Here is a 19,888-nt window from a genome sequence, read left to right as displayed (position 1 = left end):
ATTTTTACTCTTTTTCAGTTATATTTACATCAGTTTTCTAGGCTGAATTCTACCTCGCATTTATTTCACCGATGCTGGTGAGTTTTCTGGTACCACTGCGTCCCCCCATTCTGGAGCTTTTTATTTTAATTCATCTGTTTGTCAACTGAGCAATTTTTTAGGAAGACTGGATGCACCTCTGTTTTCAGTTTTTGCTGGTAGGATCCACGCACCTTTGGGGGATGAGGATCACAGCCCTCTTCTGATTACAGAGGCAGGTGGAGGTGTCATCCTAGGCACATAGGACGGCAGGTGATGCCGTCTCCACAGGCTGCCTCTGGTTACACGTGTGTGACACAGGCTTGTGACCTGCTTCTGCCCCGCTCGCTTCTCACCCTAAACAAACCTGCACAGTCACATCCGTGCCACAGTCACACACGTCGTATACATGCCGCATCTGCATCCTGCTTGAATAGGGTAGCAGATAATCCAACTGTCAAGTCGTATGGCCATAATCTGGTTTGACTGGACAGATAGCATGTCTGCCATAAAGTAATGCTGAAAATACATGTGCGCGTTACATTAGCACATCCTGTGTTAACTCGCCTTGCTGAGTATCAGCTTGTTGCCCTCGGCAGTAACCATGGCTTTTCATACTCAGCTTGTCACCACGGAAACCTGGTCACTGAGTACTGCCCAGCAGTCTTGAGAGAAGCGTCTCTTCCAACTAACAGCGTGATGCCCTGGGCCCTTTCTCTTTTCAAAGGGATCCAGCTCTGCCTGCCTTTATGCTGGGAAGCCCTGGTTCCCTTTGAAAAGTTGTCCAGGGTTTTCCCATTGTCAAAATTCTGACTCCTGGAGGTTAGGGGTGGGCAGTGACATCAGAGGGGGAGCTTCTCTTTCTGCAGGGGCAGAAATGTCCGTGTTGTGAACTCGTGCTGGTGTTTTCAAACTAACCATCACTTGACTAAGCCTTTCCTATCTTGCTCCACTACAAAAAATTTAATTACTGCTTTCTTTTCCTTCCCTACCAGCACATCCAGATTCAACATACCAGCCACAGACCGTTCCAACACCATGTGTCAACCTGCCAAGCAGTGCAGGGACTTAATAACATTGACATCCGATTACCAACCTGTTATACTTCAATTTAAATCAAAGTAACACATGCATGTGCTTTTAAGAAAACATCCAGTTGCTCTGAAGAGCTTATGCTGGAGGATGGCACTCACCTGTCCCGCCCCTCCCTCACCCCGCCCATCACATATGGACTGCTTGCTTTAGTTCACATGCTGACTCCTGCCCTGACTTTTTTTTTTTTTTAATCTTTATTGGAGTATAATTGCTTCACAATACGGTGTTAGTTTCTGTTGCACAACAAAGCGAATCAGCCATATGCATACGTATATCCCCATATCTCCTCCCTCTTGCATCTCCCTCCCACCCTCCCTGTCCCACCCCTCTAGGTGGTCACAAAGCACCGAGCTGATCTCCCTGTGCTATGTGGCTGCTTCCCACTAGCTATCTAATTTACATTTGGTAGTGTATATATGTCCATGCCACTCTCTCACTTCGTCCCAGCTTAGCCTTCCCCCTCCCTGTGTCCTCAAGTCCATTCTCTACGTCTGCGTCTTTATTCCTGTCCTGCCCCTAGGTTCTTCAGAACCGTTTTTTTTTTTTTAGATTCCATATATATGTGTTAGCATACGGTATTTGTTTTTCTCTTTCTGACTTACTTCACTCTGTATGACTGACTCTAGGTCCATCCACCTCACTACAAATAACTCAATATCGTTTCTTTTTATGAATGAGTAATATTGCATTGTATATATGTGCCACATCTTCTTCATCCATTCATCTGTCGATGGACATTTAGGTTGGTTCTGTGTCCTGGCTATTGTAAATAGTGCTGCAGTGAACATTGTGGTACATGTCTCTTTCTGAATTATGGTTTTCTCAGGGTATATGCCAGTAGCGGGATTGCTGGGTCATATAGAGCTACCATATGACCCAGCAATGCCCTGACTTTCTTGCTTTATCAACGTTAGGTACTCTCTATCGACTCAACTCCATGCTCTGAAAGATAAGGAGCTGGCTAGCTTGGACTACTCTGCTTCCCCTCTCTCCTCCTAATTTTTGATACTGTTATTATTATTTATTTTTTTTTTTTTTGCGGTACGCGGGCCTCTCACTGCTGTGGCCTCTCCCGTTGCGGAGCACAGGCTCCGGACGCGCAGGCTCAGCGGTCATGGCTCACGGGCCCAGCCCTTCCGCAGCATGTGGGATCTTCCCAGACCGGGACACAAACCCGTGTCCCCTGCATCGGCAGGCGGACTCTCAACCACTGCGCCACCAGGGAAGCCCCTGTTATTATTTTTTAACTCTTTGATTACATTTGTAACTTTCTATACTATTTGCCTCTTTCTTCTTCCATCAACTTTAACATTCACACCTCCACTCCTTCTGCATGAGTTGTGGGTACGAATGCCTCTATTCTTCCCTCCCTTACTCTCACCTCCCTCCTTTTCTAGGTGACACCCTTACTAATAGATTGCCAGGATTGTACGTTTAGATTGTTCTGTTGCTGTAGTTAATTCTTTCGTGCTTTGTGATTTATGCCTCAGTCTTAGTTTACAAAGGTGACTGAGTGATGACAGGAAGAGGCTAATGCCCTTGAAGGAAGAATTTATTGCTTACAGTTCCCAAAAGAAGGGGGCATCCCACGCCACTCAGGGCCACATGGGGAAGCACCAGAGGCAGAAAGGAGTGAAGGGAAAGCATGCGCCACAGCCTTTAATGGGGTTTCTACGGGAAAGGCAGAGCAGCGCAGGGTAAGTATCTTAGGGTGGGCTAGGTTGAATAGTTTCAGCGGCCGCTGGGGCATAGAGGCTGGCCCTGGCTGCCTGGTATCTGGCCCTGGGTTGAGTTAGGGTAGGGGGACTATTGGCTTGGTGAGTGAGAGTTAGGTAAAGGGGGTGGTTAGAGTGTGGACTCAGGATCGGTTGGAGGGTTTGTAATATGACTTTCACATACCTGCAAAAGCTGCATCACAGGGGAGATGTAAACAGCTTTGGCCGTTGGTTTGGCCCTGTGATGAATGGATGCCAAGTAGACAAATACAGAATCTAAGAAAACAGCACTTTGTCTCTAGGTTAATTAATTCTAAGAGCTGAAAATCAATAAATAGCATTTAATTTCACAAACCTGTATATGATTTTGTAAGAGGGTGAAAAGGGCAGGTTCAGGAGCTATACTGCCTGGGGTCCTGTATTTATTTTGTTCTTCCCTGTTTGTGTCACGTGTTCTCTCTGTGCCTGATTTCCTCATCTGTAAAATAGAACTGTTAATACCACCCACCTCATCGGATTTTTGTGAGAGTTAAATAAGTTATATATAAAATTCTTGGAATGGTGCCTGACACATACAAAGTGCTCAATAATTATGAGGGATTTAAATTTTTTTATCATTTTGTAAACATTAAACACCTCAGGGTGGGCTTCCCTGGTGGCGCAGTGGTTGAGAGTCCGCCTGCTGATGCAGGCGACACGGGTTCATGCCCCGGTCTGGGAAGATCCCACATGCCATGCAGCCTGCACGTCCGGAGCCTGTGCTCCAGAATGGGAGAGGCCACAACAGTGAGAGGCCCACGTACCGAAAAAAAAAAAAAAAAAAACACCTCAGGGTCAAATGATATGTGAAGATCACATTTTGGTAATTTGTGACACCTCGACCCCTGGACCATCCAAAGGAAAACATTCCTAGTATCATGATCAAATGGATTTCTTTTTAACTCTTTATATCTTAAACCACGTCACAGTTTAAGTTCCCTAATATTTGGACCATGACTTTCTGGTATGATTTTAGTTTTCCCTTGGAGTGTTTTATTGCCCTTTGTTCTCATTGACAAAAAATAATGAAACTCTATGTCCTTTTATGCAGCTCCTTGATTTTACGTTCTATTGCGTGGAGCCTTCTCTTTTCCTGTCAGAAACCCCTGCAGACCCTTTTCCGGCTCTATCCTGCACTACTTACTGAAAGCCGTCTTCATGGCATTTCCCTTCGACTCACCTGCTGAGTTGGAGACACTGTTTCTAGGATCTTGTCTTTCTTGTTTTTCACCTCTGTTTTGTTGGAGCTCATCCTGAAGTAACTTCTTAAAAAGAGACCATATATAGGAAAGTTGGAGTCCTTGCAAGTCTAAAAATGTCTCTATTCTCTGGTTTCATTGACAGTTTGGTAGAATTCTAGATGCAAAGTCTTTTAGTATCCAGTGTGCCGATGATAAGTCTGATGCTGTTCTAATTCTGGTTTCCTTGTAAGAGACCTATTTTTTCTTTCTGGAAGCTTCTAGGATCTTTTTATATTTATAACTAAGTGATTTTATGAGTATGTATTTTACTTTCCTTTTTTTCTGCCTTAAATTCAATTAAAAACCTTTTAATCTGAAGTCTCATGTCCTCTTTCAGCTCCTGGAAATGTTTTTCTATTGCTCTGTTTCTGAGGAGTCTATTATTAGGAATTTGACCCCTCAGGTTGAGCATTTTTGACTTCATCATTTCTTCCACTTTTTTCTGTTTCTTCATCTTTGTGCTCCAGCCTTCCAAATTTTCTCATTTTTATCTTCCGGCCTTTATTTTATATTTCTGCATTATAGTTTTAGTTTCTAGGGGCCTTTTCTTATTCTCCAATTGTTCCTTTTTTGTAGCATGTTGTTCATATTTGATGAATGAGCCTATATATATTTTAAGTCCCTGAATTTAACTTTCCTACTTTATTCAGTTAATTACCAACCTATCCGATTGTTTCCTTTTTCTAGAAGTGTGTAGAGGTTGGATGTCCTACCAGAGGTGTGGAGGCTTAAATGCCTTGAAAAAGCAATCATTTATTTGCTCATCTGCAGCTTGGGCTGGGCTCATCAGGGTGATTCTTTTGCTGGTGTCTCCTGGTGTCATTCATGGACCGTAGTCATCTGACAGTTTGACTGAGGTCAGGGTCCAAGAAGCCTCACTCCTCTGCAGCCGCTGCTGGCTGTTGGCTGGGGTGTCTTGGTTCTTCTCCGTGTGGCCTTTTGTCCTTCGTACACTGGACTAGGCTCTCTCATGATGGCAGCAGTGTTCCAAACTGGTCAGAAGTTTTCACATGTTACTTCTGCCACATTTTACGTGTCAAAGCAAATCACAAGCTAGACCAGATTCAAGAGGTGGGGAAAATAGACTCCACCTCTTGATGGGAAAAGAGGAAAATAATTTGGGACCATGTTTAATCTACTACAACCTCCCAGGCAATGTCTCCCTCTGTCTTAACTCGGGCTGCCATAACAAAATAACATACACAAGGGGCTTAATAGGAGTTTATTTCTCACCGTTCTGGAGGCTGGAAGTTCCAGATCAGGGTGCCAGCACATTTAGTTCCCAGTGAGGGCTCTCTTCCTGGCTTGCAGACTGCCATCTCACTGTGTCCTTACACAGAGGAGAGAAAGGCAAGCTCTCCGGTATCTCTTCCTATAAGGACGTTAATCCCATCGTGAGGGCCCCACCCTTATGACCTCATCTAAACCTAATTACCTCCGAAAGACCCCCATCTCCAAATACCATCACGCTGGGGTTTATGGCTTCGATATATGAATTTGGGGATGGGGCACAGTTCAGTCCATAGCACCCTCTAAGAGCCAGTGTTTCCGTTAAGTAAGCTGAGTTGAAAGCCTTGAAATCTGGATATGTGTTCAGTAATCTCAGCTGATGGGTATTTGTCAGGCATCTAGCATGTGCTAGCAGGTGCCGGGGGGCCTGGGGGGCTCCTGCTGTCATGGTGCTTTCAACCTGGTGCAAGAAACAGACATGTAAATAGGCCTTCATAACAATGTGTGTGCACTGAAGTGGGAGACCTGCATGGTTCTGTGGAAGCTTCTGGATAAAAGTAATTTCCTAAAGGCTGGATTTCATTCTCCCAGCCCAGGGAAGGAAGAAGAATCGGCGTGTACAAAGGCCTGGGGGCGTGGACAGCTTAGTGTGGTCCTGGAGTGGGAGTGGCTATGTTGGGTGATCCCCTGGGCTGGGGAGAGAGGCAGGAGCTGGCGGAGCCCTGGGGTCTTATTTGACACGTTGTGGAGTCTAGCTTGCCTGTCAGAGCTCCTGGGAAGCCAGCACTGTGTGTGTGTTTGTGTGTGTGCGTGTGCGTGTAGATGTATGTGTGTGTGTGTTCAGGTAATGGGGTAGGGAGAGCTATGCTGTCTCCCTGCCAGGGTGGGTGGACCCTTTAAGAGACATTCAGTAACAGGCCATTTCCCACGGCTTTTCAAGACTGGAGCATGTTAAGCAAACAGAATGTGGTCCCCTGAAGGCAGAGTCCCACGCTCTGTCCCCGGGGACAGTTCCTTTGTTTTGCCAACTTGGTTTGTTCATTCAGTCACTCAGTCAGCAACATTCCTGCCACGTACAGCCTCCTAGCTGGGTCCTGGGAATACAGGGATGGCTCCGGCACAGCCCTGCCCTGGAAGAGCTCACAGCTTCTTCGCTGGGTGAGGGTCTGGGGCAGCAGAGCTGCTCTGATTATGCATAAAGTGGCACTGAAGGCTTCCTAGGGGAAGTGTCCCTGCCTCATGGAGCCAAGGGTGAAGGGCACTCCAGGTGCAAGGAACAGCATGTGCGAAGGCCAGACTGTCCCCCCACTCCCACCCCTGGGGTGAGGAGCGGAGAGCGTGGTCGCCTCCCCTGAGTTGACGCAGGTGTACTCCTGTGTCGCGTGGGAGGTGGGGAGAGGTGGTAACACACGGAAGGCAGAGCGGGGAGCAGGGGCAGAGGTCTTAGGCCGCCCCTCCCACATCCTCCCTGGAGGCCAGTGCCCTAGACCTGCCCTTCTGTCCAACAGGCTCTGCCAATTACCACCTTCTCCAGCCACAGCCGTTCAGGAAATGCCGATGATTAGCGATTGTTATCATGGTAATTAAAATTCCCAGGGAACAGCTTGGCTAATATCCATCAGTATCTGCTGTCAGGTTGGCAGCGAGGTGAAATTGGAATGAAAACCTCGAGGCAGAGGAGCACCAGCGCGCGAGGCGGAGCACCAGCGCGCGAGGCGGAGCAACGCACGCGCGCGCGAAGCGGTGCGAGGGGAGGATTTAAGGCTGAAGCCACCCCACACCCTGGCCTCCCGCAAGTGTCATGGGGGCTGTGTGGGTTTTTTCTCATGAAACGGCATTTTCAAGGTTAGCTGCTTTGCCGGCCTTATCACAGGGAACCACTCGTGGGGAGCAGAGCGTGGCTTTGCAGAATCACACGGCTTCTCCAAAAAGCAAAGGTTTTCCCCATCCGCGGCCCTAGACAGGATGGTTGGGGGTTAATTTCCACGGAGGGCTTTTCCCACCGCTGTTCTTGGGGAGCGAGTCAAGCGTTGATGCCAGGCTGTGGGTGATAGGCTTGGATGCCCACAGCAGAAATCACGTGATTAAAAGCTACTGCATTTTACAGGGTGGCGGCAGGCAGCAAGGCGGGAGAAGGTCTGAGGACATGCCGGGACTGGTGTGGGGGGAGGGGAGATGGCTGCTCAGAACTGGGAGTCCCTCACCCCTCGCCTCACCAGTTGGACTCTCCCACGTGGAAGGCATTTTCCAAAACACCCGACAGTGTCTTCAATGCACCCCTACACGGTGTGCCCCCCATACCTAGTGATGCACCTGTGTGCTCTCGTCCCTCTGCCTTGGGGACTCAGAAGATGCTGCTCCCCCAGCTGGTCCGGGATCACCAGCCAGTCTGGTCTGGTCTCTGCCCATCACAGCAGTATCCGGCCTTCCACCTGAACTGCAGCGCCAGCACGAGAGAAACGGACAGACCAAGGCCCCGGTACAATGAACTCACCTGCCTCCTAGACCCCAGGGAGGCGCTGCACGCCTGGCAGACTCGTGGGGCCATGGCCCCTGCTGCGCATAAATGTCGGGGTGAATTGTATGAAACTGACAGGGGTTTTTATAGGTCAAAAATGGTTGAACACACACACACACACACACACACACACACACACACACACACAAAGGCTGAATATCAGTAGTTTCATGCAATTCAACCTAATACTTTGGGTCTTGTGCTCTTTATCCCGTTTTCCAAAAGCACTTGACTGATCAGTGTTTTTTAAGTGGGTGGTAGGGGTGGAGGTGGATCGTTGCAACAGGAAATGAAGCTGATGGCATGGGGCCCGCTGGCTGGGATATGCCAGGGTGGGCAGGGGCAGCCGGGGCTGTGGGTCTCACTGGTGCTCGAGGAAAGACTGGGAGCACGTGGCTGCCTTGTGCCCTGAAGTTCAAGGTCAGGGATGTGCACCTTGGCACGCCCTGCTAGGCACTCCCTCTTTATCCCCCTTTTAATCTGAAGTGGTAAATCCACTTGATTAATTACAAGAATTTGGGTGAAACCCTCCGGCCACTTCCGCAGGAAGGCGACAGACTATATGGATTGGGTCACGCTCCAGCAAACAGCCCATGGCTGCCAATTCAGTCGTTCAGCCGGTGTTTACAGAGCCCCTACTGTGTGTCAGGCGTGTGCTAGGAGCTTAAAGATCCAGTGTTGAGCAGAGACGCCCTGGGCCTCCCTCCCGGCTGGTAGACTCTGGTGGGAGAGACAGACAAAAATAAAGGACCAGCCAAAAGGTGGAAGCAACCCAGTGTCCGTCAACGGATGAGTGGATAAAGAAAATGTGGTGTACACATAAAACGGAATATTATTCAGCCTCGAAAAAGGAAGAAAGTTCTGACACATGTTGATGAACCTTAAGGACATTATGCTCAGTGAAATAACGAATGCTGTATGTACGTCAAAAAGGCAAGTACTCTTATGATTCCACTTAATTCGTAGATAGAAAGTAGAACAGTGGTCACCAGGGTTTGGGGGAGATGGGCCTGGGGACTTGTTTAATGGGTAAAGTTTCAGTTTTACAAGATTAAGAGTTCTGGAAATGGGCTACCCAACAATGTGAATGTACTTAACATACTGAACTGTACACTTAGAAATGGTTATGATGGTAAATTTTATAGTGTGTGTATTTTAACACAATTGAGAGTATAATGTGGGGTCCCTGCCCTGAAGTCACTTAGTGCCCCGCTGGGGATTTGACTTTTCTTCCTGAGGGCAGTCTGACGATATACGTCATCACCTATGTACGCTATACGTCATCATCTATGTATATATATCCCTTGACCCGGCAGCTTCACTCCTGGGGATATTTCCTAAGGCAGTAAACGACAGCCGTCTGATGATGGGTGTGCCACAATGATGTTTGCAGCACTGTTCAGAAGAGTGAAAAATTGGAAACAATTTAAACTCCCATCAGTGGCGGGTTGATTTAATTAAGTTTAATAAATCCAAACTATAGAACCATAGTTTCATGTGGAGACCGTTACTTATGAACACAGTACAACTGCTGTGATATATAGTTAAGTATCATATAATAGCATCTACATGACCCTATTCTTCCAAAAAGGAAGGAAGGAAAGGAGGGAGGGAGGGAGGGAGGGAGGAAAACTGAATTGTATATATGCCCAGAAAAGGGTGTAAGAAAATTCACAGCACAGTGTTAAGCAGGGCTCTATCTGTGTGACCTTCCTCATTTTGCTTTTTTGTTATTGTCCTAATTTTGCACGATGTGTATGTATTTCTCAGGGGAAAAAAGGCAAAGCAACGTCCATGGTGGGGGTCAGAGAGGCAGTGCAATGCGGGTCCTAAGCCCACCCAGACCCCACCATGCCCAGATGGCTTTCGAGGGCTTGCTTCACTTGGTCCCCCCGAGACCCAGACATGTTGGGGGCAGGAGGCTGGCACGCCCAGGGGAGGGCAGGCAAAGCCAGCACCGATGGATGCCCAGGCCTTCGCTTAGCAGAGAGAGGCCAAGTGAGCCCCTCACCAGCCCCCCATGGCCCTGGGCTTGGACACCTGGTCTCGGGAGCCACACAGCAGCTCTACAAGGACAGGGTAGCCTTGGTGGCGGCTGTTTGTGTTTGTTTCCTCTCCCTATATGACACCTCCCTGCCCTCTAGGCATCTAGACACTTAGCATCCATGATGGTGATGTCTGACCCGCTGAGGATTTACCCCCTGCTCAACCACAATTTAGCAAGCCCCTACTTCACATCTGTAGACTGTTGGGATGAGACTCTGGGAACCTTCAGTGTGGAGTAGAGGCCAATAGAATGGTAGGCTGGCCTTGGGCAAGTTGCTTAACTTGTCCGAGCCTCAGTTTTCCCATCTGGAAAGTGGGAATAATAATAGAGCTTCCTCAAGGAACCGTTATCACCAGATGCCTCTGGGAATGGGAAAGGAGACTTTTTAATTTCACACTTTGTGAATTTTAGATCATGTGCATGTATTACTGATTGGAAGAAATATCTACATATCGTAGGAGGGCTGTGAGAGGATCAGAAAGGATTTTCCAAGGCGGCTCCAAGAAGCATTCATCTCTACGTTATTCGAGAGCCACACGCAAAAGCGGGCCCTTCTGCACAGGGAAGCTGGGAGGGAGGGCTGAGTGACTCGTGCCCAGGACAGTGTTTGGACTCAGTGGTCCAGTGCCTGGCACTCTGGAGCATAAGGAGGTGACTGCCGTCTACTTGGAGAAATAGATACACCTCACTCCACGAGGGAACAGTAAGTGCTACAGTTAAGGTTCTGCAGACGCATTACTAGGGTTGAGGTCCTCTAGGAAAACTTGCTGGGTAGGTTCCAGGTGGGAAGAACCGTCTGTCCTTTTGCTGTGTTGGAGAGCCCTGTGCACATTGGTATATTAAAGGCTCTGAGAAGTCCTGCAGCAACAGAGCTTGGTTTAACTTGATGCTTCTTGATGGACATGATGGAGAACTCTTTTTTCTTTTTTTTTTTTTTTTTGGCTTGGTCCCTGCTAACAGCCCACAGATCCAGTTGGTGTAGAGGAGTTGGGGAGTGGGAAACACTGTCCTCTAGAGAATCAGGGCAGACTCTGGCCTTTTGATTTGATTTGGGTTTTTTAACATCTTTATTGGAGTATAATTGCTTTACAATGGTGTGTCAGTTTCTGCTTTATAACAAAGTGAATCAGCTATACATATACATATATCCCCATATCTCCTCCCTCTTTCGTCTCCCTCCCACCCTCCCTATCCCACCCCTCTGGGTGGTCACAAAGCACCGAGCTGATCTCCCTGTGCTATGCGGCTGCTTCCCACTAGCTATCTATTTTATGTTTGGTAGTGTATATATGTCCATGCCACTCTCTCACTTCATCCCAGCTTACCCTTCCCCCTGCCCGTGTCCTCAAGTCCATTCTCTACGTCTGTGTCTTTATTCCCGTCCGTGTCTTTATTCCTGTCCTGCCCCTAGGTTCTTCAGACCCTTTTTTTTTTTTTTTTGAGATTCCATGTATATGTGTTGGCATACGGTATTTATTTTTCTCTTTCTGACTTACTTCACTCTGTATGACAGACTCTAGGTCCATCTACCTCACTACAAATGACTCAATTTCGTTTCTTTTTATGGCTGAGTAATATTCCATTGTATATATGTGCCACGTCTTCTTTATCCATTCATCTGTCGCTGGACACTTAGGTTGCTTCCATGTCCTGGCTATTGTAAATAGAGCTGCAATGAACATTTTGGTACATGACTCTTTCTGAATTATGGTTTTCTCAGGGTATATGCCCAGTAGTGGGATTGCTGGGTCATACGGTAGTTCTATTTGTAGTTTTTTAAGGAAAGTCCATACTGTTCTCCACAGTGTCTGTACCAATTTACATTCCCACCAGCAGTGCAAGAGGGTTCCCTTTTCTCCACCCTCTGCAGCATTTATTGTTTGTAGATTTTTTGATGATTGGCCTTTTGATTTTAAATTGTCCCTTTCGAGTAGGAGACTTGGTCCCCTGGTTGTAAAGCTGTGCACGTTTGTCAGATGACAGGAGGAGGGTGACAGTGACGCTAGTGGGCACCACGTCTGCCGAGTGGCTGCTCTGCGCCTGGCACCAGTCTATGGGAATTTACATTCACTTGCAAGCCTGACCCTCATGGCCATCCTGGGAGCTGGCACTGTTCCTGCCTTCCACCTACCGATGATAAAACTGAGGGTCACGAAGGTTGATGCGTCCAGATCTCCCGGCTGCGGGATGACAGATCCAGGATTCAAACCCACACATCTGCTCTGAGCCGCCAAGGCTTCCTCTTCTCAGAAAAGGTCACCTCCTTCCTTCATACGCTCCCACTCTTCTTATAAATACCCTGAACACATTTCCTTCATCAGGAAAGAGATTACAGAGCACTTGGCGTTTTCTGAAGCAGACGTTAAGGGTTCGGGAACCTTATTGCACTCGCTGCTCTGAATTCTAATCTGTGGCTCCCTCTAAACTCCGGGGGCCCGTCTGTGCCCCGCACAGAGATAATCACATCCCGAGAAGCTCTCCAAGACCATGGTCAGTGCCAGGCCGTGGCCAGCCCAGCTCGTCCCCTGACCTCTCGTCGCTCTGCCCAGAGTCTCGAGGGGAAGGGGCAGCCCGGAGGAATGCAGTGGCCTCTTGAGCGCCTTCTGGGAGGCGGGGCCGGCTGGGAGCAGGGTACAGGGAGGACTGCTCTGCATCCTGTGCTCTGAGCAGGTGTCTCCCCCTCCAGGTCTGGAAGAGGTCGGGGGCCTGGTTCTACAGAGGGATCCCCAAGTACATCCTGCCCCTGAAGACCCCCGGCCAGGCCGATCGCCCCCACTTCCGACCATTGCCCACGGAGCCAGCAGAGCAAGAGCCCAGAAGTACTGAGAGCAGCCGCGTCTACACGTGGGCCCGAGAGAGAGGTAAGTCCCCACCGCGCCCTCTCCGGGATGGCAACCCACATCTGAGCCATCGGCAAACCAAGCCGCATGCACCAGGCCAGGGCCCGCCACCCCTCCACCTGGCTCACACTGGGCCTTGTCCCTCTCTGTGCCCTTGGCTCCCCGCCTGCACCACGTGGGTGGCTGGTCCTCAGCAGGGTGCTTGCTTGCATCAGGAGGGTCCCCCGGGGGCCGTTTCACCCGTAAGCACTAATTAGGGGGCAGCAATGCCATGGACAGCACTGTGGATCTGTGCAGAAACGTGATGCCAGTTGAGGTTTTTTGCAAAGCATGAAAATGCGTCTTTCTAAGGCAAGTCTGTACCACCTCTTCTCAGTGCTTGTCTGTGTCTCAGGAAGGGGGACTCCTGGCTTCCCTGGTCTAAACGAGCAAAGTGACGGTGTGCCCAGGGCCCCTTGGTGTTTGTGGTGACCGCACTGATGTGGCTGTGTCCTAAGTGGCCACCATGAGAAGGGGAACGCGCCCCATGGGTCATGATAACGGTGCTTGGGGTGGTGGACGGCTCTCCACTGCTTGCATGATGCTTTAGCGCTTGTGATTTTATCTTCAAAGTTCCTGGTCTCACAGCAGACCCTGGAGGTGGACAGAACACGTATTTTGTAGCCCATTTTATAGATGAGTAGCCTGAGGCCCAGAGAAGAGGAGGGATTTTCTCAGTTCGGTGTGGCAGAGCTGGAACCAAAAGGTGGGGTCCTGCCCTTGCGGCTTTGACTCCTTCTGCCCTGAAATGTCGGAGTTTCAGCCCAGGACTCAGGGTCTGAGGGTCCTACATGAGACATGGCAGCCAGAGGGATGAGGGCTTATCGTGTTCCTGGGGACGATGGACCCAAGAGAATAGACATGGCATCTGCTTCTGAGGGGCTCTCGAACATCTCCATGTTTGGATTATGACCTGGCATTTATCTTCTTGTCATTTGGACTTTGGTTTTCTTGTTACAAAAGTGAGGCATGTTTATTAATACACTTGAAAGTTGTCAAATGATATAGTTTCGAGGGAAAAATCCCCTGTGGGTCAGCCCTTCCAGACATAACTGGCATTAGCAGCTTGGTGTCTGTTCTCCAGATACTTTTTCTCGGCATCACTCGGGGTTTTGCAGCCAGCCTTCCTGCCTAATTCTCCTGGGCTCTGTTTGCCCTTCTAATTCCCGTGAGTCCACCTTCCCTGCCATCACTGCCACAGAGCAGCCTCGGTGGGGACCACGGCAAGTGCAGGTGCAACCTGGGCAGTCAGGGGGCAGCGGACGGCCAGGGGGGAGCCCCTTTTCCACCCTCAGCGCCGGGGCTTTCTCCTGCCCCAGCCTGGTCGGGGTGCATCTGTGTCCCTCAGACCGAGGGAAGAGATACGGCTGCGGAGGCTGAAGCTGGGGGACACTGGTGGGTCTAGAATGTTGTTTCCCATAGATTGAGGAGGAGAGACCTTGAGGCCTCACCCCGAGGGGCCTCAGTGCCCTGTCTGCTCCAGCACCAGTGCGGCACACATGAGCACACATGCGTGCACACACACACACACACGCACACGCGCGCACACACACACACACACGCACACACACATCCCTAGGGAAGGGCAGGACCTTCTCTTGTCTCCTCGTCAGCCACGCAGACACACAGATGCCCTTTTAATTATGTGGGCAAGGAGGCCAGCGGCCCACACACTTGGAGTTGGCACCATTATTAACTGACTTTGCAGTGAGGCCGGGCCAGGCAACGTGGAGGTCCCCCCGACCCCGGTGTGAACTCGGTCTCCCTCCGCAGACTGGGTTGGAAGCCCCCCAGGCCCCCAGAGCACGAGGCCGCTGGAAAGTGGCTTCCCCTCGCCATCTGCAGCCCCGTTATCAGTGGTGCGGGGTGTCAGGCAGGAGGCTGGGGTCAGAGCTGCGGTCTGTGGTCCGGATCAGAGCCTGTGTGCTAAGCCTGGCCCTCGTAGCACCCCATTCAGCCCCAACTGAGCTTGGGCCAGACAGAAACAGAGTGACCAGCACTGGGGTGTGGGCTCCCCCAACCACTCTGGAAGCTGTCTGCAGGCAGGGCCGTGTCTGTCCTGAACAGGCCGATTCCTCAGCACGTAGCCTGGGAGAGGCACGAGGTAGATGCTTATTAGGTGATTGAGTGGAAGAATGAAGGAATGAACTACCCACCTGCTCCGGGATGTTTGAAAGGCCTATGGAGGGATTTTCATTAGGACCTCAGGCTCCCCTGGGTCAGGGGTCTGGTGGACAGCCCAGGAGGCTGTGAAAACCACCTTGCTCTCCTGAGGCAGCTCTCCTCCCGCATCCCTGTCTCCAGGGCTAGCCCCACAGTCCCTGCTCCCTTATGTGGAAGCTGATCCTGACACCAGCTCCCTCTCTCTGACCACCGCCCCCGTCACCGGCCCCTGCCACACTCTCTCCTCCGTCTTTCACTCTCTCTCCCTCCCTCCCTCTTGGGCAGGTACATCTGTGTCTCCCAGCTTCTCCCCGCCATCCCAGCTCACTTCACTTGGAAGAGGAAGGGGAATCAATAGATAGAAGCCAAGAGGTTTGCAGGCCACAGAGCAATCAAGTGAAATGTATTGATGTTTTTGAGGCAGGTCCCTTTTCTTCCTCCTTTAAATTGTCTTGGTTAATTTTTAATTACATGAGCGTACCTGATAAATTTTTAGCAAGTTAAACAATTCAAAAGTCTATGAAGAATTAAAATCTCTCCTGCCATCATCTCCAAACCCCTTTCTCCCTATTCCTACCAACATATACTTGATACAGGGTTATGTTTTCTTTCGTTTTTATTTTAACAACAAAAATAGCCTCTTACCCATAGCTCTGCATGTTGCTTTTTTCACTTAACAGAATATCATGGGCATCCCTCCAGGTCAATAGACACATAGATTTTACTTTATTCTTTTTAATGACTGAGTAAAATCCCATCATATCATATATTGTGATTTAATTATTCACCTATTGATGGACATTCAAATGATTTCTGGCTTTTTGCCACTGCAGGCAGTACTGAAACATCCTTATATGTGTATGATGCTTCTATTTCCGTAGGGCAGGTTTCCAAAAACGGGTTGTGTGTTTTACATGTCAATAGACATTACCAAACTATATTCTGAAAATGTTACAGTTTTTTTTTGTTTTTGTTTTTGTTTTTTTTTTGGCGGTACACGGACCTCTCACTGTTGTGGCCTCTCCCATTGCGGAGCACAGGCTCCGGACGCACAGGCTCAGTGGCCATGGCTCACGGGCCCAGCCGCTCCGCGGCATGTGGGATCCTCCTGGACCGGGGCACAAACCCGTGTCCCCTGCATCGGCAGGCGGACTCTCAACCACTGTGCCACCAGGGAAGCCCTGTTATATTTTTTTATACTCACCTGTACCTGCATCCTTGCCTGCCATGAATATTTTTGGTGTTTATCATTTTGGCCAGTAGGCTAGAAGAAAAACGATACTTCATTTTTCTAATTTGAACGTGTCTTCATGTCTTATTATTTATTGATTATTTAAGCTTCCTCTTTTAAAACTTGCCTGTTTAAACTCATTGCTCATTTTTTATTATGTTGTTTATTTTCTCTTACTGATTTGTAGATGCCCCTTAGGGGTATTAAATGGGTTGCAAACCTTTTTCTCCTTGACTTTATATTTTGTTTGACTTTAGTGTTTACTTATAGTATTTCGCCAGTTAAAAACAATTTCTTTTCATTTTTGTGAAGTCAAGTATGTCTTTCTTTTGCTTTGTGGCTCATAGGTTTCCTATCTTGCTTTGAAATGTCTTCTTCTACAAGGTTAAAAAAAATCTGTTAAATAGAAAGTTTAAGTAGTATGAGAATAAAAGGAAATACTTAAATATGATAAAATTACCCAAAAAGCAGAAATGTAACACCAAATATCATATTAACTGATAAAGCACTGAAGCCATGTTCTATCAAAAGACAAGTCAAGGGCTTCCCTGGTGGCACAGTGGTTGAGAGTCCGCCTGCCGATGCAGGGGACGCGGGTTCGTGCCCTGGTCCGGGAAGATCCCACATGCCGCGGAGCGGCTGGGCCCGTGAGCCATGGCCGCTGAGCCTGCGCGTCCAGAGCCTGTGCTCCGCAACGGGAGAGGCCACAACAGTAAGAGGCCCGCGTACCACAAAAAAAAAAAAAGACAAGTCAAGAATACCTCCATCACCATCATTCAACAGTATACTGTAGTATTTAATTAATGTAACAAGGCAAGAAAATAAAATAATCTGTCACTATTGGAAAAGAAAAAATTCTCTTATTTGCAGGTGATGTAATTGTATACCAAGAAAACCCAAGAGGGTCTATTAAAACAACCCACCAGGATTAATAAGAGAATTTGGGAAGTGATAGGACACAGAGTAAATCAATAGTTTACACCAAAAAATCAACAGTTTTACTCTATACTGACTAATTAGAACTGGAAAAATCCATTCATAATTGCAACAAAAATTGTAAAATGCCCAGAAACAAATTTTAAAAAAGAATTATAGGTCAAACATGGAGAAAATTATAGAATCTTATCAAAGGACACACAGTGGAATATTACTCAGCCATAAAAAAGAATGAAATCATGCCATTTGCAGCAACATGGATGGACTTAGAGGTTATCATACTAAGTGAAGTAAGTCAAACAAAGATAAATATCATATGATGTCACTTATATGTGGAATCTTAAAAAATGATACAAATGAACTTATTTACAAAACAGAAAGAGACTCACAGACATAGAAAACAAACTTATAGTTGCCAAAGGGGAAAAGGAGGGGAGGGATAAATTGGGAATTTGGGTTTAACAAACACACACTACTGTATGTAAACTAGATAAACAAGGACCTACTGTATGGCACAGGGAACTATATTCGATATCTTGTAATAACCTATAATGGAGAAGAATCTGAAAAAGAGTGTGTGTGTGTGTGTGTGTGTGTGTGTGTGTATAACTAAATCACTTTGCTGTACACCTAAAACATTGTAAATCGACTGTACTTCAGTTTTTTTTAAAGTTACTATAGTCAAGAGAAACAGTGTAGTGTTGTCACCAGAATAAATAGAGTATTTATATAGAAAAGTGGAACAGAAGAGAAGAATAATAGACCTAAGGATGTAGGGAAGCTAAACATAGGTAGCTTTTCAGTTCAACGGGAAAATAACTGGTTTATTTATCAACCAGGGCTATAGCATAATTAGATTTCCATCCCATTCCATCTATATCCAGAAACACATTGCAGACAGATTAAAGATCTAAATGTTAGAAATAACACAGTGAATGTATTAGAGAAAGATTAGAAGTGTTTCTTTCCTCTGTGTCAAACTCAGAGATACTCTGGCGCCTACAGGACAGGTAGGCTGACTACCTGAGTTGGCTATGCTCTCCCTCCTGTGGACACTGGGTGTTGATTTTGGTCCAGGATTTGCGTGCAGACCCCTTGGTGAGCCCCCAGCGAGCTTGCTCATAGCAGGACAGTCATTCTTTCTCCAGGATGGGGTAGGGAAACAGTGTGACCTGAGTTCCTCCTGTGACTGGCCCTGGGTCCGACCTGGCTGCCTCTGGGGAAAGGGCTCCCCCCTCCCAGCCAATCAATCCAACGGGACTGTGTGCTCCACGCTGCTTTCCCTTGGCAGGTCGTCGCTCCAAGTTTATGGCAGCAATAAATATAGTCAGTTTTTGTGTACTCCCAGGCCTCTTTGTTCCCTTGAGAAATATAAGGTGTAAATAGTGGAACCAGTACTGTGGGCTCTTAGGTCTTAATCTCTTTCGAGTTGGACCCACCCCTTCTGCAGGCATCTTTCCTCTCAGCTGGATTCCCACCCTCGGGCAGTGTGTGGAAAGATATTTGCTGGGTGTAGGGATATTAATCTGGCATATTTGGGTAATAAGAGATTACATTTTTTTTTCTCACATGCTTTTCTTTTCTTTTTTTTTTTTTTTTTGGCTGCGTTGGGTCTTTGTTGCTGCGCGGGGGCTTCTAGTTGCAGCCAGCGGGGGCTACTCTTCATTGCTGTGCACAGGCTTCTCGTCGCAGTGGCTTCCCTTGTTGTGGAGCACGGGCTCTAGGCACGTGGGCTTCAGTAGTTGTGGCTCGTGGGCTCTAGAGCGCAGGCTCAGTAGTTGTGGCGCACGGACTTAGTTGCTCCACAGCATGTGGGATCTTCTCAGACCAGGGCTCGAACCCACGTCCCCTGCATTGGCAGGCAGATTCTTAACCACTGCGCCACCAGGGAAGCCCTTCTCATATACTTGAAAGCTTAGAGGAGGCAACTGCAGCTTTGGTTCAGCAGCTCAGTGACGTCAGGACCGATGTCTTGATATTTCTTGCTCTTTCCCTCACGGTCACAAGATGATTGCTACAGTTCCAGCCATCACTATAAGGAAAAGAAGAAAGATTAAAGAGGAGGCTGGAACATTAAGCTTTTCCCTTCTGCAGCCTTGCATTATAGTAGAAGCAGGCTGGTACTTGCGCTGGAGGAGCCTGATGCCCTGTTGATGGAGAGCTGAACTGATCTGACTGAAGTCGTTATGTGTGGCAGCTTTTCTCAGATAGGATTTTGTGCTTCTCTGGCTCCAAGGCCGAGGACACTTAACGTGATGGTGCTTATTTTCTTCAGCCCCCAGTGCTGTGACTGGGAGACAGCACTGCCCTGGGTCTGCTCTGTGCCTGGCCTGCCCCGCCTTTCCCAGCTGTGGCTGTACACCTGTGATGGGGTGGGGGCAGCGCTGAAGCCCCAAGTCTCGGGTCCATACAGTGCTCCGGGGGTATTTTAGGATGTGTGTCCTTTTCTCAGATGGGAGCCAGAGAGTTGGGGTTCCTGGGAGACCGACTCCTGGATCTGTGAGGCTTTGCTATATTCACCTCTCTTAGGGAGCCTGGGGCCAGGCAGGGGTTGGGGGCCGGGGGCCCATCGCCATCTAAAGCTTTCGTCACTGCCCTGTGGACTGGCCGGACTGGGGAGGTCTTTCCATTCTGCCCGCCCCGCTAGACCCCAAAAAGCCCCAGCTGAACACAGGCAGGTGCCCTGAGCGCCCAGTAGCCACGAGGCAAACTCCCTTTTCCCTCCCCACTGAGGCCCGGGTACAATCCCTCCCCAGGACCCTCCGCAGGAACCCTC

At 48.5% G+C, this 19,888-nt stretch overlaps 1 protein-coding gene across 4 annotated transcripts in view; it reads left to right on the top strand.

Moving 5' to 3' along the window:
• RPH3AL (rabphilin 3A like (without C2 domains)) overlaps nt 1–19,888 on the top strand; it is a 126,162-nt gene that overhangs the window by 80,998 nt on the left and 25,276 nt on the right. For all 4 annotated transcript variants that reach the window (XR_010937629.1, XM_067716719.1, XM_067716720.1 and 1 more), the window contains one exon: nt 12,590–12,764. Coding sequence is in view for 3 of the 4 variants with exons in the window: in XM_067716719.1 (XP_067572820.1) it covers nt 12,590–12,764 (175 nt within the window). In the remaining variant the exon portion in view is untranslated. The remainder of the gene's footprint in view (nt 1–12,589; nt 12,765–19,888) is intronic.

This window comes from Pseudorca crassidens, chromosome 19, assembly GCF_039906515.1.
Source record: "Pseudorca crassidens isolate mPseCra1 chromosome 19, mPseCra1.hap1, whole genome shotgun sequence".
In the NCBI taxonomy this organism is placed as follows: Eukaryota; Metazoa; Chordata; class Mammalia; order Artiodactyla; family Delphinidae; genus Pseudorca; species Pseudorca crassidens.
This window is presented reverse-complemented; position numbering and strand designations above follow the sequence as displayed.